Raw genomic sequence first — 25938 nt, 5'->3', positions numbered from 1 at the left:
AGCCACAGCCCACCTTGCGGCACTGCTAGCATCCCTGTCCCTGCCTGAGTGCCCAGTAGCCAGCTGCAGGGACAGCCATGGCTGCAGACAGTTTTCATGATCAGTTTGCCTGCAGTTTTGTGATTCGGCTATTGCTGCTCAATATCTGCAAAATAATCCTTCCTTTACAGGCAGACCATTGGAGCTTAAAAACAGGCAGGAAAGGCTGGGTACTGCAAATTGACAGGAAAAATGCAAAACCAATTGTACACAAACGCAACTCTGACTGCCGGGGTGTGCGGGACCCTGGGATGAGCCACTGGCTTCCAGGGCAGATGCACCATGTGCCAGGCCTCACACTTGTTCCCGTGCCCAGGAGAGCTTTCTCCCACTGCTGTGGCCCAGCACTGGTGGGCACAGGGGTGAACAGGTGCCATCTGAGTGGCAGCTGCTGGTGGCTTTCGGATGTCTTCAGACCACAATGACCACCACAGCTGTAGCGTGGGGTTCAGGAACTGTCAGAATCAGCTCTGGAGTCTGTTCTGAAATTGCTACTCTTTTCCCAGTCACCTCCCCAGTCCCAGGATCCCTCCAGGGGCAGACAGGAAAGCACTGGAAACTGTGTCTCTGGAGCCACTGAAGACCCTTGGATAACGTGTGGCCTTCACCATGTGACAGGGCTTCACCTGCCATGTCACCATTATGAGCACCCTGGAACCACAAGCAGGCAGAAGCAATGAGGCTCCACTCAGTGACGTACTCTGGGGAGGAGAGCCCGGGGAAGGATCCTGCTTTCGTTGAAATGAGAGGAGAGACTGATGACAGATTTGCTGGCACCAGATGGCACGACTCCACTGCCTCAAAAGGGTCACCTTGTGTAGGCACAACTGAAATTTTTTTTTTTTTTTTTGAGACGGAGTCTCGCTCTGTCACCCAGGCTGGAGTACAGTGGCCGGATCTCAGCTCACTGCAAGCTCCGCCTCCCGGGTTCACGCCATTCTCCGGCCTCAGCCTCCCGAGTAGCTGGGACTACAGGCGCCCGCCACCTCGCCCGGCTAGGTTTTTGTATTTTTAGTAGAGATGGGGTTTCACCGTGTTAGCCAGGATGGTCTTGATCTCCTGACCTCGTGATCCGCCCGTCTCGGCCTCCCAAAGTGCTGGGATTACAGGCTTGAGCCACCGCGCCCGGCCACAACTGAATTCTCAAGGCAGCTCACCTAGAAAAAGGCCGTGCTGAGCATGGAGTAACTTCATTTTTACATATAAACATGCCATCAGAGGCAGATCATAAAGGAGCCCACACCGGGCTCTGCTCACCCTTCCTGCTCAGCGCGTGCAGCCCAGTGTGTGGGCGTGCACTGTGAGCGCCGGAGCCACGAGCCACCCGCCCATGGAACGGGAATCTCTCCAGGGTTCTCCAGAGCTGGAGAACTACCCTCTGTGAAAGCCACATCATGCTCTGTGCCCCAGGTCCCCAGCCACCTGTGCGTGTAGACAGGCAGTGCAGCACCATCACCCGCCCCTGTCAGAGAACGCCTGTGGTCGTGTCCCTGTCACCTTCACATCGCTGTCACTACACCATCCCCGAAGCTCCATTCCCTTCACCTCCCCACACGGGCCCCCCTGACCTCCCCAAACCCCCTGCTTTTTGTAACCACGAGGTTTGCCGTCATACAGGAAGATGGCTCTCAAATCTCACCCGTCACAGGCCACTCTCTACACCTCGGGCTCTGGCCACTGTGGGGCAGCACAGGCTTTGTATCCCAACCTCACCTTTTTCTCCAGTGGGGGTGGGGTGTGAGGGGAGTCAGACTCCTCGAAGGGGTCCTTGTTAAATGCAACGCAACATTTTTAACGTAACAAACTGGTTTTTAAACAAGTGCAGATTTCCTTACATACTCCAAGAGCCTCTCACAAATGGAAAATCTTATTTTAAAAATATCAAGATCTGAACATCTTTCTAACGAGACTATGAGCCTACTATAGGTTTGTTTATATATTCCTGCCTTAAAAAAATGCTGCTTATGAAAAGACAAAATCTCACGGACGAGGACGTGTTAAGCCCTGCAACGGAGACGATCCCTGCCGAGCTCACCTGTGCACAAAATTGCAGGTACCGTCGATGGGGTCGATGATCCAGGTCGGGTTGTGGGTGAGCACACACTTGGCCCCAGAAGCCGCGGCCTCTTCGGCAATGAACCTGCAGTGGAGGAACCTAGCCTGAGAAAATGCACCAAGGACACAGAACAACGTGCCTCAAATTACTTCCAGTCCCGTTCAAGAAAAAGGTGGCACAGCAAACGGATGTCATTACGGTTTCCCTGGGTCAGACAGAGGCAGAGTCTTTAAACAACCATGTGCTTTTTGACCTGCCTGCCAGCCAACCTACTCAGCAGGGTTTAGAACACAGAGTGGCACCTCAGTGCCGGCCGGCGTTCGGAAAGAGCACCAGGGATTCCAGCAGGCCAGGCAGAGAAACGCCAGCGCGAAGAACACGGGAAAACAAATCTTCGGAAGCAAAACTAAACTCGGCTTTAACTTCAGTCTGGAGGGGAGGGGGCTGATGAGAGATGACCAAGCAAGGTGGCCCAGGACTCTGACTTTGATTCTCCCAGTCGGTGCTGATACCTGGGCACCGAGGGGTTAAATGTCACTTGCAGCTGAGACCTCCCACGTCTGCACCCAGCCTGGCTCACCTGAACTGCAGACACAGGTGACGAACAGAGCCCCCCGCAGCTGGGTCATTCCCCAAAGGGGCCCTTCCTGCCCTGCTCTCTGTCTTCTCTGGTCTTGATCTGTTGCCCAGGCTGGAGTGCAGTGGTATCGTCATAGCTGGCGCAGCCTCCAGCTCCTGGATTCAAGCAACCCTCCTGCTTTGTTCTCCCAAGCAGCTGGGACTACAGACGCATACCAACACAGTCAGCTAATATTTTTATTTTTGTAGAGATGGGGTCTTGCTATATTGGCCAGTCACAAATCCAGCTTCCCTCTGGGAGCAAGCAAGGGTGGGGATGCAGGAAGGAGAGAGGCTGGGACACTCCCTGCCCACCCCTGCCCCATGTGCCCTGTGCAGGCTCCACTCCTCCATGTGGCCTCCTTGACACACTCCTGCTAGAGGGACATGGGCTGCCTGTTCCTGCACTCTGCAGCAGGCCCTGGGCTGGCCCCTCCTTCGTAATGAGTCCCTCTGCAAACAAGGCCGCCTATAATCCTCACTTGAGTGTACATCTGTCCTGCTAGGAACCTGACCGAGACAATGTCCTCTCAAGATTCACCTGCACAGAAGGGAACTCCTGATTTTCTCTACTTGCCTCTACCTCCACAAGTGGTACCTCCCAGCACCCCCTGCTCAGGCCAAAAACAAGGGAAGGCACTCTCGCCCCATGGACTGTCACTCTTTCTCCTGCACCCCACCCACACGCAGGCCCACACACACAGGGAAGGTGCCTGCAGTCAGGTGTGTTCGCAGTCTACCTTCTGCAGGCTCGTCCCTGTGGAGCTGGCCACTGCTTACACCTTCCAAAGGCATTCTCAAGATCAAAGAAAAGACCAGACCTAAAGCATTCAGGGCAGTGCTCTGCACACGTTTGGACCGTCCCAGGTTGACTAAGGGTGGGGCCTTGGGCAGGCACTGAGCAAACATCTGTTCTGTGCATGATTATGTGGCCTTGCTGAGAGGTTTTCTATCCGGTTCCTGTGCCGGATTCACACGTGCACTAGAGAAAAAGGAGACCTGCAGAAAATAAGAAAAAAAAATGACTGAAAAGCAAGCCGGGCATGGCGGCTCCCGTCTGTAATCCCAGCACTGTGGGAGGCCAAGACGGGCAGATCACCTGAGGTCAGGAGTTGGAGACCAGCCTGGCCAGCTTGGTGAAACCCCGTCTCTACTAAAAACACAAAAATTAGCTGGGTGTGGTGGCGTGCACCTGTAATCCCAGCTACTTGAGACTGAGAGAGGAGAATTGCTTGAACCCGGGAGGCGGAGGTTGCAGTGAGCTGAGATCACACTACTGCAGTCCAGCCTGGGAGAGCGAGACTCCGTCTCACTGCAACCTCCACCTCCTGGGTTCAGGCGATTCTCCTGCCTCAGCCTCACGAGTAGCTGGGATTACAGGCGTGCACCACACCTGACTAATTTTTTGTATCTTTAGTGGAGACAGGGCTTCACCATGTTGGCCAGGCTGGTCTTGAACTCCTGACCTCGTGATACGCCCACCTCAGCCTCCCAAAGTGCTGGGATTGCAGGTGTGAGCCACCGCGCCTGGCCCTATGTCACTTTTCTATGCACACGAGCTGCCGTACACACTGTAACCTGGTCCCCATCCACTCTGGGACCATCCTTCCATTGCTCAGTTATGAAGTTCATGCATGGGATGCAGAGTCATCCAGCCCCTCCATTTTGCTGATAAATTATCTAGAAATACACCCCTGGGATATGACAAGTGCACATGCATCATCTCAGGCTGTGCCACCTCCTCCCTGGCCCCCTAGAGAAACCCACAAATGAGTAGGGGCTTCTGAGCCAGGAAGACCACGTCAGGTCAAGCCAGGGGCACTGAGCAAGACACCCAAGCAATCCTCAGCTGTTCCTGGAGAGCCCGGGCAGGCTCAGTCTGCCCCTGGAGCTTTCAGCCTGGCCAGGCAAGGCAGATGAGATGCGATGAACCCAGGCTTCCGGTTCTTCGTCTACACTGCATGCCGCGCTCCTTTCAGGAACTGCCTCTCCACTATCAGTTGTCCACATGCTTCGGGGTCAGGTGATGCACGGGCCCACCAGCCAGAGCCCCTGCTCAGGAACTGGTGCTCCCCAAACAGGTCTAGGAGGAACAAATGGTGGGTAGAAGCCACAATGGCAGGTGGCGCAGGGGGTGGGGAGCCTGTCTCCTGACCACAGCTGCATGCAGGTGACACACAGATGATGATTCCACTTAGGGCGTGACCATGAGTGCTGTCAGCACTGCCAGTTTTCCTAGAAATTTCAGGCACTAAATCTGTTGTCCACGTCTTTTTTTTTTTTTTTTTTTTTTTGAGACGGAGTCTTGCTCGGTAGCCCGGGCTGGAGTGCAGTGGCCGGATCTCAGCTCACTGCAAGCTCCGCCTCCCGGGTTTACGCCATTCTCCTGCCTCAGCCTCCCGAGTAGCTGGGACTACAGGCGCCCGCCACCTCGCCCGGCTAGTTTTTTGTATTTTTCGTAAAGACGGGGTTTCACGGTGTTAGCCAGGATGGTCTCGATCTCCTGACCTCGTGATCCGCCCGTCTCGGCCTCCCAAAGTGCTGGGATTACAGGCTTGAGCCACCGCGCCCGGCCATGTCCACGTCTTGTGTAGCGACGTGACTTTCCTCTTCTGCAATGGCGTTTCTAAAGAAAACACTCCACACCCTGAAAACACACATACAAGGAGCAACTGCAAAAGCTTAAACTGGGCACAAGGTTGACAAAGCAGTGAACAGATATGACTCAGGTCCAAAGGGACTAGAAATGACTCAGGCACAAAGGTAAGTTTCTAAGAAACTGAGGAGGAATGTGCGATTCTTCTCCTTTTCAAACCTGACTTCAAGTAGGAAAGGGAAGCAGTGCAAAGAAAACCGCCAGTGAGGCCTGAAGGAGGAGGCAGTGTGGGTCTGCATGCACTGACACCCCACACCCCTGACAGCTCAGGCTGCAGCACCCAGACCACCCACACAGCATGCCCACGTGCCTCCCAGGATGTTCGGGAGCAGGAGCCGTGTCTGTTTATTTGCCAGACGTGTGGGACACCCTTTAGGGAAGTCACCAACAGCTTGTTTTCCCAGCAGCAACTATTAATGTAAGTTAATCTGTTAACAAAGCTTCTGCTCTGTGTAACCTTCATTATTTATCTATCTGTTTTTAGGTTCATTTAGTGTAACCCAGCAAGTACTTATAGAAATCTTTTTTTTTTCTTGGAGACACGGTCTCGCTCTGTCAGCCGGACTGGATTGCAGTGGCACAAAAATGGCTCACTGAAGCCACAAACCGCTGGGCTCAAGCAATCCTCCTGCCTCAGCCTCCTGAGTAGCTGGGACCACAGGCGTGCATCACCACACCTGACTAACTGCCTCACATTTTTTATGAGAATAACTCTAAGTACCCACATTGAGCACTGGATGTTTTTCAGCAGCTGATCATTCATACTCTACAGCTGTCTTCCTTGTCACCCGCCTTGTGTACAACTCTGCCCACGAGCCTGCCTGCCCGCCTGCAAGGTGGCACGCATACCCCTTCCCACCTGCCTCCTGCTTGTGGGCAGCAGGGAGCCGGGCTTCTGTACTGCCTGGCTGCAGCGCTGTGAAGGCCAGCAGAGGCGTGAACTGTGCTTGGTCTTTGCAGGCACCACAAATACTTCCCTGGTACACGGGAAGAGATGTACAATTTTTATTCACTTAAACCTGATTTTACTCATGTAGGAAGCAAATACCTGTGAAACAGAATATTCTGCAGCTCTCTGCAGAGGGAGTGTGGAGAGTCTGCTCTGCAGACATGACTGTGGACAGATGTGTGAAATCATAAAGACTTTCCTAAAAGCCACTGGAACATCTACATACAATCCACCACATAGGCTGGGCACGGTGGCTCGCACCTGTAATCCCAGCACTCTGGGAGGCCGAGGTGGGTGGATCACTTGAGGTCAGGAGTTCAAGACCAGCCTGGCCAACATGGTGGAACCCCATCTCTACTAAAAATATGAAAATTACCCGGACATAGTGGTGCCTGCCTGTAATCCCAGATACTTGGGAGAGTGAGACAGGAGAATCGCCTGAACCCGGGAGGCAGAGGTTGCAGTGAGCCGAGATTACACCACTGCACTCCAGCCTGGGCTACAGAGCAAGATTCCATCTCAAAAAAAAAAAAAAAAAAACTCACAATATAAATAGGAAAAAAAACAATGCACATGACTAAACTTAGGGAAAGAAAGAACATTCCATATCCCTATCCAACAGACAAGAGGAAAATAGCAACTGGGTTAAGGCTAAAAGTTTGGTAACAAGTTTATTATACAATATTATATCCTACTGCATAACTGAGCCACTTTTCTTTTTAAAAAAAAAATAGTTTTAACAAACCCTCATTATAATGTTGACAGCCAAGCGCCTTTAAGCCTCTTTTTTTGTTCTTTTTTTTTTTTTTTCTGGCTACTTAGTCTGTTTAGCCTGTGACAAGAAGGCCAGGATCATCCCTGCAGTCCACAGAGGAGATGATTTATGACACTCTGTCCCCATCTTCACAAGCCACTGCCCAGTGGGAAAACCGCTGGATGTCAGTGTCCAGCTGGTGGTGGCTGGGAGCATGTTTTTCCCATGTCAAGGACTCCGTTTGATGTTTTGCTTGACTCACGCATTCAACAGACACCGCTCTGTGACGGGCACTGCAGGGCAGCAGGTTACATAGCGGCTCTGGAGCAGGGCTGGGAAGACAGCTGAAAATACTAGACCCTTGCGCTGCCGGCCTCATCTCTGGGCCCAGGTCAACCCAGAGAAGCTCCAACAGGCTGCTCCGCAGAAGGAACAAGGACGGGGTTTCTATCACTATAGTTCAGGGATGCTACCGAATCTTTTCCAAGCAGCTATACTTGTATCTCACTCAAAACATCATCTGAAAACAGGTTCAGGCATCCCACAAAGCCAAGGCATGGCAGGAGACAGCTAACGTGGCCAAGGCCAACAGCAGGCTCCAAAGACCCAACCTGTAAAAGCTCGGCCTTAGCGTGCTAGTTTGCTTATTTATTTTTATTTTTATTTTTATTTCTGAGATGGAGTCTCACTGAGATGCCCAAGCAGGAGTGCAATCTCGGCTCACTGCAACCTCCGCTTCCCAGGTTCAAGCGATTCTCCTGCCTAAGCCTCCCAAGTACCTGGGACTACAGGCGTGCGCCACCATGCCCAGCTAATTTGTTTTCATATTTTTAGTAGAGACAGGGTTTCACCATATTGGCCAAGCTGGTCTTGAACTCCTGATCTCAAGCTATCCACCCACCTCGGCCTCCGAAAGTGCTAGGATTACAGGCATGAGTCTCTGCGCCCAGCCCTGATTTGCTTTTTGTCATGTTACAAGTTAAATGCTGGGACCTCAAGGATGACCACGGTCAGGGCCCTCATTCACAAGTGAGGAGTTTGAGGCCCTAAGTGGTAAGATTTGCCAAAGCTGCTAGGGCCAGTGACAGAAGCAAGTTTATTTATTTATTTTATTTATTTATTTATTTCTAGACAGAGTTTTGCTCTTGTTCCCCAGGCTGGAGCGAATGGTGGGATCTTAGTTCACTGCAACTTCCACCTCCCAGGTTCAAGCGATTCTCCTGCCTCAGCTTCCTGAGTAGCTGGGATTACAGGCACACGCTACCACACCCAGCTAATTTTTTGTATTTTTAGTAGAGATGGGCTTTCATCATGTTGGCCAGGCTGGTCTTAAACACCTGACCTCAGGTGATCCACCCGCCTCGGCCTCCCAAAGTGTAGGGATTGCAGGCGTGAGCCACTGCGCCCAGACTATTTATTCTTTTGTTTTGAGACAGGGTCTCACTCTGTTGCCCAGGCTGCAGTGCAGTGGGGTTTTTCATAGTGGCTGCACCAATGTACATTCTCATCAACAGTCTGCAAGGGTTCATTTTAATCTACATTTATCTTTTAAGACAAGGTCTTGCTCTGTCACCCAGGCTAGACTGCAGTGGCAGCATCACAGCTCGACCTCCAGGACTCAAGCGAGCCTCCCACCTCAGCCTCCCAAGTAGCTGGGAACATAAGTGTGCACCAGCATGCCCAGCTAATTATTTTTTTGTAGAGATGGAGATTCACCATGTTGCCCAGGCTGGTCTCAAACTCCTGGGCTCATGCAATCCTCTGACCTTGGCCTCCCAAAGTGCTAGCATTACGGGCATGAGCCACTGCACCCCACCAGAAGCAAGTTTAAACCTTATCATTCTTTGATTCAGTCTACACCTGTCTTCCAGGTCAAGGACCAAACCTTTGGATTTCATGGATGAGTGATATAAAATAAACTAGGGAGCCTGTATCAGGTTTTATTAAAAATGTCTATCTGGCCGGGCGCGGTGGCTCAAGCCTGTAATCCCAGCACTTTGGGAGGCCGAGGCGAGCAGATCACGAGGTCAGGAGATCGAGACCATCCTGGCTAACACGGTGAAACCCCGTCTCTACTAAAAAATACAAAAAACTAGCTGGGTGAGGTGGCGGGCGCCTGTAGTCCCAGCTACTCCGGAGGCTGAGGCAGGAGAATGGCGTAAACCTGGGAGGTGGAGCTTGCAGTGAGCTGAGATCACGCCACTGCACTCCAGCCTGGGCGACAGAGCGAGACTCCGTCTCCAAAAAAAAAAAAAAAATGTCTATCTTAAGTCTATCTTTAATATCATTTCATGAAAGCCTAAAATCAAGGAAAGAGAAAAGCTTAGAATAAAAGTCTTTCCTAAGGCAGGATGAGAAGCAACTTCATATTAAATATATTGTTTAGGCCGGGCGCGGTGGCTCAAGCCTGTAATCCCAGCACTTTGGGAGGCCGAGACGGGCGGATCAGGAGGTCAGGAGATCGAGACCATCCTGGCTAACACGGTGAAACCCCGTCTCTATTAAGAAATACAAAAAACTAGCCGGGCGAGGTGGCGGGCGCCTGTAGTCCCAGCTACTCGGGAGGCTGAGGCCGGAGAATGGCGGGAACCCGGGAGGCGGAGCTTGCAGTGAGCTGAGATCCGGCCACTGCACTCCAGCCTGGGCGACAGAGCGAGACTCCGTCTCAAAAAAAAAAAAAAAAAAAAAAAATATATATATATATATATATATATAGTTTAAGGCATATATTTAAATACTTTGAAAGCAGAAAAAAAATCAATGTCCTGTTTCATAATATGTATACAATTTTCTCTCATCATAAATTTATCAATTTTTCTATTATCTAAAATACAACTAAATCCCCAAGATTTACTTTCTTTTTAATCTTAGTCATTGGCAAAAAAACTCACTTCACATACATATGCTGAAAAATAACTTCATTTGATCTCAATTTTTGAAGCACACCGAGCAGAGAAGAAAACAGCCACTTTCACCATGTCCGCACATTCGCCCTCAGATCTGGGGGAGAGGGGGTGACACACAGACTGGGGCTGACCGTGGTGCGGCCAGAGTCCACTGGCTTGTGGGCTAGAGTCTGGGCCAGCTTTCAATCACTGATTCCTGGACAGGTGTGTGGGTCTGACCCTACCAGGGGGCCTTTTCAGAGATGGAGGCTGGTGTCCGCCCCGGACACGCTCCCAGGTGAGACTGCCTCCCCTACCTATAATCCCCTGCTCTGGGTCATGGTTTTCCAAAGGAGCTCTGGAGCCTGGCGGTCCCTGGCAACCCTAAGGCTGCAAGGGTGGAGGGAGGTACCTGTGCTCACCCCATAATACATTAACTTTTACCTTGTGTACACAACAGCGAGTATCTAAATTTACCTTTTACAAATGGAACCGACTGCACACATTAACACAACAGTGGGTTGCGTGCAATCTCAGAGTGCGGTTTGTCCAAGTGACCTGACTGAAACACATCACAGCCCCAATAACTTCACTGTGCCTGGTCTTGCATCTCCTCCAAGCCTTTACCAGACCCCACACAGATGAGACAGCCCTCCCCTGCCATGGCCACATGGATCATCACCACAGATACCTCCAGACCAATATGGTTAATAAAGGACCTGGAAACAGCCGGCTCATCACTGCAGCATGTTTCCTCTCAAAGAATCCATATGATAAATTCTTTTGATATTGCCCTTTGATTAAAATTAGGTTTATTTATTTATTTTTCAAGACGGAGTCTTGTTCTGTCACACAGGCTGGAGTGCAGTGGTGTGATCTCGGCTCACTGCAACCTCCGCCTCCCAGGTTGAAGCAATTCTTCTGCCTCAGCCTCCCGAGTAGCTGGGACTACAGGCCCACGCCACCACAATGGACTAATATTTGTATTCTTAGTAGGGACGACGTTTCATCATGTTGTTCAGGCTGGTCTCGAACTCCTGACCACGTGATCTGCCCGCCTCAGCCTCCCAAAGTGCTGGGATTACAGGTGTGAGCCACCCTAAAATTAGGTTTTAAAAGGCTTTTTAAAAATCACAAACACTGGGCCGGGCGCGGTGGCTCATGCCTGTAATCAGCACTTTGGGAGGCCGGGGCGGGCAGATCATGAGGTCAGGAAATCGAGACCATCCTGGCTAAGAAGGTGAAACCCCGTCTCTACTAAAAATACAAAAAATTAGCTGGGCGTGGTGGTGGGTGCCTGTAGTCCCAGATGCTCAGGAGGCTGAGGCAGGAGAATGGCTTGAACCCAGGAGGTGGAGGTTTCAGTGAGCCAAGATAGCAGCACTCCAGCCTGAACGACAGAGCGAGACTCCGTCTCCAAAAAAAAAAAAAAAAAAAAATCACAAACACTTTACAACTATAACTATTGTATCCAATGCAAGGGATCCTGACCTCAAGCAGAGTAAAGAAATAGGAAGTAAGAGAAGCTTAAACTCAAAGGTTGTCAATAAAACAAACATGAGCCACTGGCAGACAGAAATTCAGAGGGAGAGCTGGTAACCTTGAGATAACCTAACAAGTTAGAAAAAAACGACGGGAAAAAAGGAAGGTAGTGTTTTAACACTGGCTTGTTCTTTTATTTATATAATCATTCACAGAAAGAAAAAAAAAAAGAGCCAGGTGGAGTGGCTCCTGTAATCCCAGCTGCTCAGGAGGCTGAAGCAGGAGGATCACCTGAACCCAGGAGTTCAAGGCTGCAGTGAGCTATGATCACACCACTGCACTCCAACCCGGGCAACTGAGAAAGACTCTCTCTTTTAAAAAAGTATATGAAAATAAATGTAAAGAAAAGTATTTTAAGCCTACCATGTGCTGAATGGACACTGAGGGAGATTACCATCTATATTTCTGCCACCTAAGTCCATATAAACCTGGAACCTGACAGCTGTAATACCCTACAGCCAGAAATCCAATAACTGGTATTCCAGTTTTGCGATGAAACATCTTTAAGAGATTCTACATAACGAAGAAAAAGATCCCTTGCATCCAAGGTACTGGTCTTCAACATCTACAGTGCAGAACTCCAGAGGTGAGGGGGGGCCTCAGAAACCCCCAGACTTAAGAAGATGTTTCAATCTGGGGTTCATGGCTCCCTTGAAACGCTATGCAAAATGCTGTGTAAATATTTTAATTTTTCTGAACAAAAGATTAATAGCTAGCATCAAATACTCAAAGGGTGACCCCAAAAAGGTTAAGAGGTGCTCATACAGGCCTCCTGTGGGGACAGCTCTGGGGCCCACTATGGCAGCCACTCCCGCTGTGCCCTCTGGCCTGGGTGAGGGGCGTGCATCACTAAGCACTGGTGGTGGGCCGGGGACCCCACGCGGCTGCCAGTGCCACTTGGCATCCCATCCTCCTGGGAAAGTTGCCCCAGCAGCTGGGCAAGCACAGGCCACCAGGGGACATCACCACTCCAGGCTTCTTAGGGTGGGTCGCACTTCTAGTGGGTCCTCCAGAAATAACAAAGGGTTTGGTACAGGGGTGCAAGGAGCTTTTCCTGAGCATGTGTTGCAAAAAGAGCTGCTTCGATACTCATAAGAGGATGCATTGACATGATGGTTGTTAAGATGACAGTAAAAAGAATGAGAACGGGGCTGAGTTTGCTTACTAAGTAACTGACAAATTGCAGTTTAGGCTGCATGGCTTAGGGCTTCATGTCTGACCACATCAACACACGGCAGAGCCCCTCACCCCGGCGGACCCTGCGTTCTCTAACACATGGCAGAGCCCCCCACCCCGGCGGACCCTGCGTTCTCTGACACACGGCAGAGCCCCTCACCCCGGCGGACCCTGCGTTCTCTGACACACGGCAGAGCCTCCCACCCCGGCGGACCCTGCGTTCTCTAACACGTGGCAGAGCCCCCCACCCCGGCAGACCCTGCGTTCTCTAACACGTGGCAGAGCCCCTCACCCCGGCGGACCCTGCATTCTCTGTGAGTGTGGCCAGGGCTACTGGGGGTGTTTCCCAGAGGAGTGCACCTACCTGTGTGAAGGAAACCTTTCTCGCAACTCAGAAATAATTAAATCTTCCACAAGGTGATCCGTTTCTGTCACAAGATCTGCGGCTGATGTTTTCGTTGAGACACGTTTTTCCTCAGTAAGGGCTTTTCTGATGATCTGAAATAAAAGTACAGGATTTGGGTTAAACATGCAAACATCCTCCTCCCAGGCAAAGGAATTCTCCACTCCTTTGAGTCCCCTCTGCATTCAACCTGCCATGGGGAGGGGGCAGCGGGTGTGGCTCTGTGGGTCACTGACTTCTTGCATCATTGACCTCAGAGCTAATATCACAGCCCAGGCTCTCTGGTTTCCAGTGAGTCTTAATGACTCCAGCATTATTCGTTACAAGAATAATCATTTCTCCATTACTTGAAATTATTTGAAATTATTTTGTCCTACCTATGAAACAATTTCTCTCTGAGTAAAAGAAAAACACAGGGGTTTTGAAAAGAGCATGAAACTTCCTCTGTAAGACCTGCCCAAAACAAGATCATGTTACACACCTGTGCCCCGTATAATCCCATGAATTCAAATTTAGGAGATTTCAGTGTAAAGTAAAAGCTTATTTTCCCTAATTCACTTTATCCCATGAGATGGGACATGCCCTGGAATCTGATCGTAAATGTTCCCACTGAGAGACCTGGAAGAGCTAAACTGTTTCAGGAACCATGGCCAGCTCTCACTGCCGTTCTCACAGCATCAGCTGTCTCAGAGTTCATGCAAGGATCCACAGGGCTGAGCTTCAACACAGGCTCCACAGCTGTGCAAGCTGCCAGCACAACACACTGGTCTAAACCCATCACAGCTAAACACAGGAGCAAGGACTGGGATGGTCCCAAGAACCCCAGGAAAACCCACAGGAAGGGATAAAGAGTGGCTAATCAGTCCCTGGACAACTCCAGAGGGACCCGTTCTGGTCCAGTCCAGGCCTTTCTTCTCCTTTTTGTTTGTTTTGTTTTATTTTAGAGACCAGGTCTCTCTGTCACCCAGGCCGAACTGTGGTGTCACAATCACAGCTCACAGCAACCTCAAACCCCAGGGCTCAAGTGATCCTCCCACCTCAGCCTCCCCAGTGGCTAGGACTACAGGCATGTGGTACTGCACCCAGCTAACTTTTTATTTTTTTAAGAGACAGGGTCGGCCGGGCGCGGTGGCTCAAGCCTGTAATCCCAGCACTTTGGGAGGCCGAGACGGGTGGATCACGAGGTCAGAAGATCGAGACCATCCTGGCGAACACGGTGAAACCCCGTCTCTACTAAAAAATACAAAAAAAAAACTAGCCGGGCGAGATGGCGGGCGCCTGTAGTCCCAGTTACTTGGGAGGCTGAGGCAGGAGAATGGCGTAAACCCGGGAGGCGGAGCTTGCAGTGAGCTGAGATCCGGCCACTGCACTCCAGCCCGGGCGACAGAGCGAGACTCCGTCTCACAAAAAAAAAAAAAAAAAAAAAAGAGACAGGGTCTTGCTATGTTAGCCAGGCAGGTCTCAAACTCCTGGGCTCAAGAGATCCTCCCACCTCTGCCTCCAAACGTGCTGGGATGACAGGCATAAGCCACCGTGCCCAGCTCTTGCCCATTTCTGTCTGTCTTAACAACTTGGTGTCTCCATCATGATGACAAAGTCAGAGCACCTAAAAACGAACTCAGAGCCTTCTTCCAAAACCAGCTACATCCCAAAATCCTGTATTTCTCTGAAAAGGACCATCAATCGGCCAGGTACCCAGACGTGACATCCATCATGGCTTCTGATAAGCACACACCAAGGACCTGCTAACGCCAGGCCCTCTGCTGCCAGCAGCAGCACATGGGGAATTCTACAGAACAGGCAGGAGCCCCCGAAACTCAGCCTCCCACATGCTCCTCCCCACGGGGCCACATGGGGCCGCCTGCTCTTCTCACTGCCTGCATCCCAGAGCTGGCCCATCCCATACTGAGCCGAGGCAGTTTTTGTTTTAATCTTGGTTGCAAAAATAAGAGATATAGAAAATTCAGAATGTGATAGGTCATACCAAAAAAAAAAGCATACAGCGTCCACACAGTCATGTCCACTGGGTAGCCTAATACTCCAGGACTTCATATTCCTATGACACCCTCCAGCTCCCACCACCCAGGCCCTGCCTCTGGCCAGGGTTCGCCATTTCCTGCCCATTGCCGCCAGGTCAGTTTTCTCAAATCACCAATGTGCACACAGCACTCTCAACAAATCAGGCTCCACAGGCCTTGTCTGGGAATCTCACACTCCTCACATGTGGCTCCCGTAGCACCTGCCCACGGTCCAGGACCCTCAACCCCGAGCTGGCCAGACAGGCCTTCGGCACAAAGTTTGTCTCATGTGTGGCCACGGTGATTCCAGACATGTGTGTGTCTCTGTTGTGTACCTGTGTGTGTTCATGTGGTGTCAGGGTGTGTATGTCTCCGTGTGTATCTCTGGGTGTGTGTGTTGCTGTGGTGTGAGAGGATGCAGGGTGTGTCTCTGTATCTCTGGGTGTGTATGTATCAGTGTGGTGTGGGAAGATGCAGGGTGTGTGTGTCCCTGTATGTTATCTCTGGGTGTGTATGGATTTCTGGGTGTGTGTGTGTGTTGGTGTGGTGTGGGGTTGTGGGGAGTGTGTACATAAAGCTGGGGTGAGAAAGGCGCCCTAACCAGGGGACACAGCCCCGGAGAAGATATGGCAGCGGCACCTCTGGGATCTCGAGGAAGGGCAGACGGTGCCGCACAGGTCTGACTGGGGTCTGAGAGCTGCTTTTCTGGCAAGCTCTGTGGTGACCCCGATGCAGGGGTGCTCACTTGAGTAGCATGGAGCTAGAGCAGGTTCTCAAACCCCCACATGAAGAGGGCCACTAGGAGACCAGAATGTTCCATCTCCGCAGCCGGGGTGGGCAGGTGGGGGTGGGTTTTGAACCAGCACCCCGGGTGAGTCCAGGACCTCCCCACCCAGGACCACCACCTGAGAAGACAGTGGCTTTACTTCACACTTGTGGCATCCCCACATGGGGAGCAGCCGTAAAGCTACCTGCAAGGGTGGATGGTATTCCCACCGTCCACCCTCGTGGCCTCTATGTAGCAGCTGGAACGGGAATTTTCAGACACCAATTACATCACATCACTTTACTGCAGAAAATGATCCAATGGCTTCCCGCTGCTCACAGAACACACCCCAAACCCCAGGGCCCTTGGGAAACTCCAAATCCCAGGGCCAACCCTTCACAGCTCACCGGACAGGTCAGCCCCAAGTTGCTCCCCTGCTGCGCTCTGGGGTTTTCTCACTGATCCTAACCAAATCTGTTTCTGCCCCAGGGGCTTCCTGTTTTCTGATCCTTCTACAACTTATCGTGTCCCATCTGAAACCCCATCTGAAACCTCCTTCCTGTCAGTTTTGTTGTTGACCGTCTCTCCCAGGCAGGAGCGCGCCACGGCAGGGCTCTTTCTGCTTCCCTTCTGTACCCCGAGCATCAGGAATGCTCCCTGGCATTCCGCAGACACACACACAACAGGTACACAGAGTTCTTTGAAAGAATGAATGAAACACACATTGGGCTGCTTTAATAGACTGCAACATTTTTCCAAACTGGAACACTAGTATCTATGTGAGTGCTGACCACCCAGGTCCTTCTGTCTGGCTGTTTTTCTAGTTGCCCTGTTGAGAAGATCCAGTGCCTTCATCCACCAGTCCCACCTCCTGCGGCTAGACCAGATCTGCTTCTTGCTCTCAGACTCACTCTCCGGCACAGCCAGGCGCACTTCCCGAGACACTCACGGTGACCATGCGTCTCCGCGGCGGAGCACTTGGTGGCGCCCTGTCACTATGCGGATAAAGTCAAAAGCCCTGAGGGGAGCTTACAGTAGCTTCCAGATTTGCCCTTGCAGCAGAGACCATCTGACCCCAAACGTCCAGTCTCCCCTTCTTCCTTTAGGAACAGAACCCCCAAGTTGGGGCAAGCACAGAGCCGCCTCGCAATCTGCATGCCATGCCTCCCATGCAGATATGTGCGGCCTCGGCACCACGTTCTGCCCCAGAGGATGGGACTGGAAGCAAGACCTGCAACTTCCGAGTCACAGCCTCAAAGGACACTGCCTTGCACTTCCTCGTGTCCCATTCCCCCTGGCCACAGGCTACAAAGCAGTTGTGGTGCTGCCCATGCAGGAAGAGAACACCTCGGAGCAACAAGGGAGGACAAAGCTGGGTCCCTGGGTGACTTCGTGGAGCAGACCGCCCCACCCCCTACCTCTTACTAACTAGACTTCCTCTGCTCCTGTTACTGGCCTCTGTGAAGAAACCAAACTATCAGCCCAGCAGCTACAGGCCTTTCCCGACTCCTTTCTCAGCTCCCCTCTCCTCCCCTCTGAGCTCTGAGAAGGCTGTGGCCCTGCCACATGGAATCATTAACCCTGGAGTCTCCTGATGGAACCAGCACTGCTGGCCTCAGCCAGCCCACTGTCCTCCTCCTTTATGACTCAGTTCAAACATCACCTTCCATGTGAGGAGTCTCCACCTTCTGCGGGCAGAGAGGGGCACTCACCCGACTGTGACTACAGCACTTACACAGGCCAACTGGCAGCCACAGCACTTATCACCCCATGTGTCTGCTCAACCAGCCTGGGTAAGGAACCCTGCCCCTCTGTCTCTGTCCACCTCCAACAGGCCATGGCGCACCCTGTATGGGGGCTGCCTCATGGGGGTCTCCAGGAACACCTGCTAAGTGAATGCATAGAGTCCTTGGCTGCTGCACACTGAGCTCACAGTTTACTAAATACTAGAGAACTTTTTAGTATGTACTCTTGTGTCACCTTATCTAAGCTCACTGGTATTTATGCACTCAGTTTTCCACATTCAAAACATACACAGCTGTGTGTGTGGAGGAGGCGGGTGCTGAGGGCCCTCGGGGCAGCTTGGAGAACGTCTGCTGCAATCTGGGTGTGTCGGCCAGGAAAACAGGGCCGAGTCATGGGTTACAGAGGGAAAGAGTGGATTCAGAGGCCGGATGCTGTGTTGTGTTATGCTCTGTTGTTATTTTTCTCTTGAGACAGGGTCTCTCTCTGTTGCCCCAGCTGGAGTGCAGTAGCGCAATCTTGGCTCACTGTAGTCTTGACCTCCTGAACTCAAGCAATCCTCCCACCTCAGCCTCCCCAGTAGCTGCAACTATAAGCATGCGCCACCACACCCGGATCATTTTTATTTTTATTTTGTAGAGGTGAGGTCTCACTATATTGCCAAGGCTGGTCTCAAACTCCTGGCCTCAAGTGATCCTCCCGCCTCGGCCTCCCAAAGTGCTGGGATTAAGACGGGAGCCACTACACCCAGCCTTCATAATCTTTTAAAATATTAACTGTTTTCTGTTTTTATTCATATTTATTATTGCAATTTCTCTGATGACTTTCTTTGTGGGTGTGTTACAGGGAAGGAAGGCCATGGGGCTCGAACATGCCTGTGCCTCCTAGCAGCAGGGCAGGTGACACTGTGGCCAGCCTCTCCCACTAGACCTGGCCTCACAATTGGGTGGCTGTCTTGCGTCAGGTGTGCAAGGCCCTTCACACCCCGCCAGGGCGGCACACCCCATGCCAGGCTCAAGCCCCCTCAGGTGTCCTCCCTCCTGCACCTCCATGTCTTTGGACACGATGTCCCTTGTGCCTGCAATGACATCCCTGGCCACCTCCTGCCTGTCTGTGCCCTCAGCCTCCATCTACTCCAGCACAGCTCCTCCAGGAGGCCGCCCGTCCACCCACTGCCCCAGCTGAGGCCCCTCTTCCTGGGTCAGCTACTGCACAGCCCACTGTACTTGGTCACTGCCCTGTCCCCTCCACTGGACCGTGCACTCCTCCAGGTTGGGAGCTCTGTCTGCATTTCATCCCAGTAGCTCTAGGAACTACCCTCACCCCAGGCAGGGGGCTGATGCCAGCAACATGCACCCATATGCAGCAGAAAGGGCTCCATCAGATGTACTCAAGGGCCTTGCATGCATGGGGGCTGCACGAAGTAGCTTCCTTCAGTCACCAACAGACTATGACACTAAGCTAACCTAAAAAAACTCCGAAGCCCTGTCCTGTAGCTCTTCATGAAGAAGACGTATAAGAAAAATTCCCTTCTAGGATGTAATTCTTGTTTTCAACAGTTTCATAACATCAGTGGGAGTACAGAGGGATAAAGTACACTCTAGAATCAGCTCTGAATTCAAATTCTACATGGGTTCTCATGGCCTTCGTTTCCTCTTCTGTAATAACAGTCTATCTAACACATTGGGTTGTTTTAAGAATCACATGAGGCCGGGCGCGGTGGCTCAAGCCTGTAATCCCAGCACTTTGGGAGGCCGAGGCGGGTGGATCACGAGGTCAGGAGATCGAGACTATCCTGGCTAACATGGTGAAACCCCGTCTCTACTAAAAATACAAAAAACTAGCCGGGCGAGGTGGCAGGCGCCTGTAGTCTCAGCTACTTGGGAGGCTGAGGTGGGAGAATGGCGTGAACCCGGGAGGCGGAGCTTGCAGTGAGCCGAGATCACGCCACTGCACTCCAGCCTGGGAGCACAGCGAGACTCCGTCTCAAAAAAAAAAAAAAAAAAAAAAAAAAAGAATCACATGACGGATTGTATGAAAAGGTCTTGGTACACAAACTGATTTATTTACACACAGAAACTCACCAGTATCAGTTGTGAAAACATGTATCTGAGAAAATCTAATGACTTTCTAAGCTAATTTTTGTATTTTTACAAAAAATAAGAACCTACCGTACATGCAATGTACAAGTTGCAAATGGGATGCTAAAATACTAGGTTAAGAAAAATTTAATTCACAAATTGTCCTGTGCTAAGAGAAAAGGTGATGAAAAGTGCTGTATTTCTAAATCAGTAAGTGAGACTCAAGCCGCCCTGCCCTTTGGCCAGGATCACATCCACAGGGCGGGGGAGAATGTGGGGTTGCCAGGTAAGTTCCTGCTGAACCCCTTTCCCACAGCTGTTTTCCCTCAGTCTTAGAAAAATTTTAAATACTCTCCACCAGCAATAAGTTAGGTATCCTGGTTTTTAATTAATGTTTTTCAGCTACTCGCTAACTAAGCATGCACTTCACAGACCCCTGTGGCTCCGGTCTCTCCTTCCAGTAGCCTTCTGTTAATGTGTAACATATAAAATACGGGCCTGAAGTCACTGAAGCCTGAGTTTCAAATCTAAAAGCAAAGGTCCCCATCAACTCCAGCTTCAGAGACATCCTAGACTCACATATTCATGGAGACGTCCGAATACCTTTCCTGTCTCATCCCATCTCGGTCTTGTGCTCCTGTCCCCATCCCACCTTTATGCCTGTCACTGCAGGGCAGCTGGTATGTGCTCTGGAACCCAGGCTGTACGTCACCCACAGAGCAGCACGCTGGAGCCTTGCCAGAGTGCGGTTTCAATAGGCCACGTGTCTTTCTTTTCCTGTGTCAGGTCAGAAGATGTGGCCACTGGAGGTGTGCGCCTGACAACATGCCCCATGTTTATGCTTCCAGATTGACTGCAACACCAGTGAATGTGCTGTGATGGTTCACTTTATGTGTCAACTTGACTGAGCTATGGGGAGCGCAGATATTTGGTCAAACACTGTTCTGAGCTGGGCGTGGTAGCTTATGCCTGTAATCCCAGCACTGGAAGGCCGAGGCGGGCAGATCATCTGAGGTCAGGAGTTCAAGACCAGCCTGGGCAACATGGGGAAACCCCATCTCTACTAAAAATACAAACATTTTTAGCTGGGTGTGCTGGTGCATGCCTGTAATCCCAGCTACTCGGGAGGCTGAGGTAGGAGAATCGCTTGAGCCCAGGAAGTGGAGGTTGCAGTGAGCCAAGATTACGCCACTGCACTCCATCCTGGGAAACAGAGCAAGACTCCATCTCAAAAAAAAAAAAAAAAAAAAAATTGTTCTGGGTGTTTCTGCAAGGGCATCAGCATCTTAATCAGGGAAGTAGATCCCCCTCCTTCCTGTGCACAGGCCTTGTCCAATCAGCTGAGGCCCCAACAGAATGAAGCCCTGTGGCCTTCAAACTGGAACATCAGCTGTCTCCCCGGGTCTGCCAAGCTGCCAGCCCTCCCTGCAGACTGGACCCACCCACCTCCTGCCAGTCCTGTTTCTCTGAAGAACCTGATGCATGGGACAATCAATAAAACCTACCAGGTCATCAGGTACCCAGGTAATAACATGCCTATCACATGGTGTCATGTGGCACATGTGGTCAGCAGTTCAGTTGTTGACGCATCACAAATCTCTGCATGACCTTAACCCTGGGAGGAAGAGGAGGAGCTGGTCCAAGCAGACGTGGCTCCCAGGCCAGCCCACCTCAGGTTCTCGAATCCTCAATGCCTCCTTTAGTCTTGTGACTATATTTCTCCTCACCTTGATATCTAGTCGCCCTCCGCCCTGACGAGGCACTGGCACCTTCCATACCAATGCCAGCAGCCACCGGCCACCCACATCCCAGCTGCATTCCCTGTGTTGGAGGCCCGTGGCCTGCGGCCCCTGCCTCCTCTAGTGGCTTTCCTCCTATCTCCCCACCATTCTGCGGCTCATCCCCCTCCCACCATTCCTTGAAAGCGGGTGTTTGCAAGCCCTCGGCCCTGCCTTCAGCAGCTGAGCTTCCTGGAGATGGGCTCCACCTCACGCCCTGCCCAACTCCATGGCCTGAGCTCACACGGACAGAGCGCTTCCTCCGCCCTGCGCTGCTCTGAGCACTTCACATGTACATTGACTCCACGCCGTAACTCTGAGGGCAAAAATTATTCTCCTCATGTTAAAGATGAGGAAACAGAGGCACAAAGAAATGGAGAAAGTTGTCCAAGGCCGCGCAGCTGTAAGGTACAGGAAAGGGGATCCCAGCACCACAGTCCAAGTCCACCACCGCTAAACAGAGCCGATCCCACGGCTGTAGCCATCACGATTACTTCCTAATCCCTCTCCAGCTCACATTTCTCTCAAAAGCAATGAGAGCCAGCCAGTTGCATGAGTCAGAAACCCAGAAGTCCTTTATTCCCACGTCTCCCTCAATGTACAACTCATCAAGTCCACCCCAGCTCACAGACACCAAGTGCCACACCCCATCAGTTCGAGCAGGAGACCCACCTCCAACTCTGCCCTCCACACACGGCCCCCAAGTCCTGACCTCCTCTCTCCCACCTCGAACGTCAGCCAAGGTGCTTTGCTTGCAGGTCCTCAGGGCTGTGTTCTCTTGCCCCTTCTGCTTTTCATCTTCTCTATTGGCCCCGACCCCTCGTCTTCCCTCTCCCCTCCCCAAGTCCATCGCCTAACTTTCCTAGCTGACTCCTGCTTTTCTTTCTAAACACACACTCAGCTGTGACTTCTTCCAGGAAGTTGTCCCCATCCCAGGCACTGGGATGGCCTCCCAGTCCCCCTGCATACTGCAGTGACCAGCGCCTGGCCAGGTCTGCACCTCTTCCATCTCTCACACGAGAGGTGAGCCCAGGGGCAGGGCGCCAGTCTGCAGAAGGCCTCCTGCAATGTTCATAGCAGGCTGGGGCAGAGCTGGGACAGCAGACACAGGATCCTGAGACTGGCTCAGCCTAGAGACCAGGGCCTTCCCTCACCTCCCACAGAAGAGAGAAGATGCAAACCAGGCTCCAGGCTCCAGTCTCCACTGGGCCCAGGAGGAGGCAGGGAGAGAGGGAGGGGCCTGAACTCCCGAACTCCCGAACTCCCCTCTCCTCCATGTCTCAACTCCCCGTGCCTTTGAGCTCCTGCCTTCCTCCACCCCTAAAGCTCGGGGAGGGTGGGGCCTGTATCTCACTAGGAGCCTCTCCATCCTCTGGCTGAGTGATTTCACCCACCCTCCTGCCCCAAACTCCAAAGACAGTAATCTCCCAAGGGCAGCGCTTCATTTGGGTGAGCAAGTGACTATCTCAGGGCCACAGAGTCCAGGACTCACTCTCCCCGTGGAGATGAGCCCTCTATCAGCCTCTCCTTAAGGGGGCACAGGTGGGGCCTCCCTGGCACCGTGGAGTGCCAAGGGCTGGGATGAGGCTGCCCAGCGGCAGGGGCAATGCCTTCTGCCCTCCCCCTTCTTCTCAGACAGCTTTTGTTAGCAAAACGGGTAGGAAATGACAGGGACCTCTCAGGGTCAGGAGCAGTGGGCCTCGGACCCTTGGAGACCATGTGCTGACCCACGCCCCACCAAAGGGGCAGCTGCCACTCTGTGCCTGCCAGCTGCTGTCACAGGAATTCTGTCTCGGCTGATGTTTGAAATGTTGGAGAGTTTTCGAATTTCTCACGTAGGCTGACCCCACCCTGCAGAGCTAAGCAAACACTGTAGGCGTGGACCAGGCGAGGCAGGGGCTGGAGGCCATCACCAGCGCCTCGTCTCCTCCTCCTGCCTCCCCTTCCTCCAGTGACAGGTGCGCTCAGCCCAGGCAGGAAGAGCAGGGAAGCCTTTTCTGGAGAAATGAACCACTTCAGAAATGACCTCCACAAACTGGCATTTGTGAGGCTCCCAAGGAGGAAAACGGGAGGCGGACCCAGGCTCATCCAACGGCAAAGCCCATCAGTGGCCAAGCCTGTTCTCCTCCCGTCCGGCACATGGCCCTAAATACCATCTCCAGGAACGTGACTTCCGCACTGCATCTCTGCCATCAGCTTGGGTGCAAATCCAACATCTCCACTTAGTGAAAACCTGTCTCCACAAAAAATTTAAAAATACGTATTATCCAGGCATGGGGATGCATTCCTGTAGTCCCAGCTACTCAGGAGGCTGAGGTGGGAGAATCACTTGAGCCCAGGAGGTGGAAGCTGTGATTGCACCACTGCACTCCAGCCAGGGAAACAAAGTGAGACCGTCTCAAAAAACTAAAATAAGAAATCTACTGGCAATTAGAGTTTAACCTACGCAGAAGAGAACACTCAACTCCCAGCTCCAAACCTGTTCCTCCTGCAGTTTTGCCATCTCGGGAAGTGGCAAATCCATTCAACCAGCTTTTCAGGCCTAAACCCTTGAAGTCATCCTTGGCTCCTCTCTTTCTCTCACACCCTACATCCAACCCAGAGGCAAATCCAGTCACCTAAGCTTTCAAAGCAAATCTTTTTCACCACCTTCTTCGCTGCACCTCAGTCAAATCCACACTCATTTCTCACATGGCTTCCTATCAGACACCTGACTCTGGTCCCCCTAGTGTCCCACACTGACCACATGCAGCAGCCAGGGTGGTCCCCTATATACAGTCCTGTAAAGCCCCACGCAAGACTCTGCCCCAAACCTCCCCTCACACTCAAGAGTAAAAAGGCTAAAGTCCTTTCCTGAGTTGTTCAATGATTCTTTGGTGGATGAATAAATTTATAATCAATGCTTTATTACCATTATTTAAAAGCATGATTTTAAATAATATCAAAGAAGCCAGTAAACGGCTGGGCACAGTGGCTCATGCCTATAATCCCAGCGCTTTGGGAGGCCAAGGCAGGTGATCACCTGAGGTCAGGAGTTCGAGACCGGCCTGGCCAACATGGTGAAACCCTGTCTCGACTAAAAATACAAAAGTTAGCCAGGCATGGTGGCGCATGCCTGTAACCCCAGCTACTCGGGAGGCTGAGGCAGGAGAATTGCTCGAGCCTGGGAGGCAGAGGCTGCAGTGAGCTAACATCGTGCCACTGCACTACAGCCTGGGTGACACAGTGAGGCTGTCTCAAAAAAAAAAAGCCAATAAACATGTGCATCTAAGTTCATTAATTATCTAAGAAATGCAAATTAAAATCACAATAAAATATCACCTCAAGCCCATCAGAATGGCTACAATATAAAAGACCATACCACACGTTGTGGAAGACATAGGGAAATGGGAACCCTCACACACTGCTGGGTGGAGTGTAACTTGGTACATCCTCTTTAAAGAACTACTTGGCAGAATTTACATTCCCAATGACACAGCAATTCTACTCCTACTATTAATAAATCCCCAACAGAAATGCATACACACATCATCAAAAGACATGTGCAAGAAAGTTCACAGCAACATTATCTGTATTAACTCCAAACTGGACATTATCCAGTTTGCTCAAGAGTTGAATGAGGCCGGGCACAGTAGCTCGTGCTTGTAATCCCAGCACTTTAGGAGGCCAAGGCGGGTGGATCATTTGAGGTCAGGAGTTCTAGATCAGCCTGGCCAATATGGTGAAACCCTGTCTCTACCAAAAATACAAAAATTAGCCAGGTGTGGTGGCGCATGCCTGTAGACCCAGCTATTCAGGAGGCTATGGCAGGAGAATCAGTTGAACCCGGGAGGCAGAGGTTTTTGGTGAGCCAAGATCATGCCACTGCACACCAGCCTGAGCAAGAGAGCTAGATGTCATCTCAAAAAATAAACAAAACTAAATAACAAACGAATAAAACAGTTGAATGAATAGTGATGTACTCACATAATAAAATACCATGCAGCAGAAGTTCCCATAGTACCACTCCAGACTGGCAGCATCAGTGTCAGTTGGAAATGTTAGAAATGCGCATTCTGGTGCCCACTCCAGACCTAGTGAATGAGAAACCCTGCGGTGGGACTCAATTTGCCTTAATGAGCCCTCTTGGGCTTCCAACACAGCCAAAGCTGGAGAAGCACTGCTCCACAGCAGTGATCCAAGGAGTGTGACCACATCAAGGAGATCGTGAGAAATTCTGCTGGGAAGATAGATGGCTCACAAGAGGTACACAGAAAACTAGACAAATGCAAAGCAAAACAAAATTTTCTTTAAGGAAAATACAAGTTGCATTAGAAAGAAAGGAATACACTGCTGGGCTGAACCATGAGTTACATTTGCATGGCCATCCGAACATGGACACCTATGGAACCACACAGACAGGGCAGCTACACGGCGTCACACTGAATAATTCTTTTTTTTTTTTTTTTTTTTTTTTTTTTTTTTTTTTTTGGGG

At 51.4% G+C, this 25938-nt stretch overlaps 1 protein-coding gene across 1 annotated transcript in view; it reads right to left on the bottom strand.

The window, feature by feature from the left end:
- The window catches only part of IMPA2 (inositol monophosphatase 2), a 51018-nt gene that overhangs the window by 19275 nt on the left and 5805 nt on the right, over nt 1-25938 (bottom strand). Inside the window, exons 2-3 of the mRNA XM_025365050.1 lie at nt 13040-13173; nt 2075-2179 (exon numbers count right to left, since the gene is read on the bottom strand). Coding sequence (XP_025220835.1) covers nt 2075-2179; nt 13040-13173 — 239 coding nt within the window. The remainder of the gene's footprint in view (nt 1-2074; nt 2180-13039; nt 13174-25938) is intronic.

Source organism: Theropithecus gelada, chromosome 18 (assembly GCF_003255815.1).
Source record: "Theropithecus gelada isolate Dixy chromosome 18, Tgel_1.0, whole genome shotgun sequence".
In the NCBI taxonomy this organism is placed as follows: domain Eukaryota; kingdom Metazoa; phylum Chordata; class Mammalia; order Primates; family Cercopithecidae; genus Theropithecus; species Theropithecus gelada.
The sequence above is the reverse complement of the archived record's forward strand: the minus strand, read 5'-3'. Positions and strand labels throughout refer to the sequence as shown.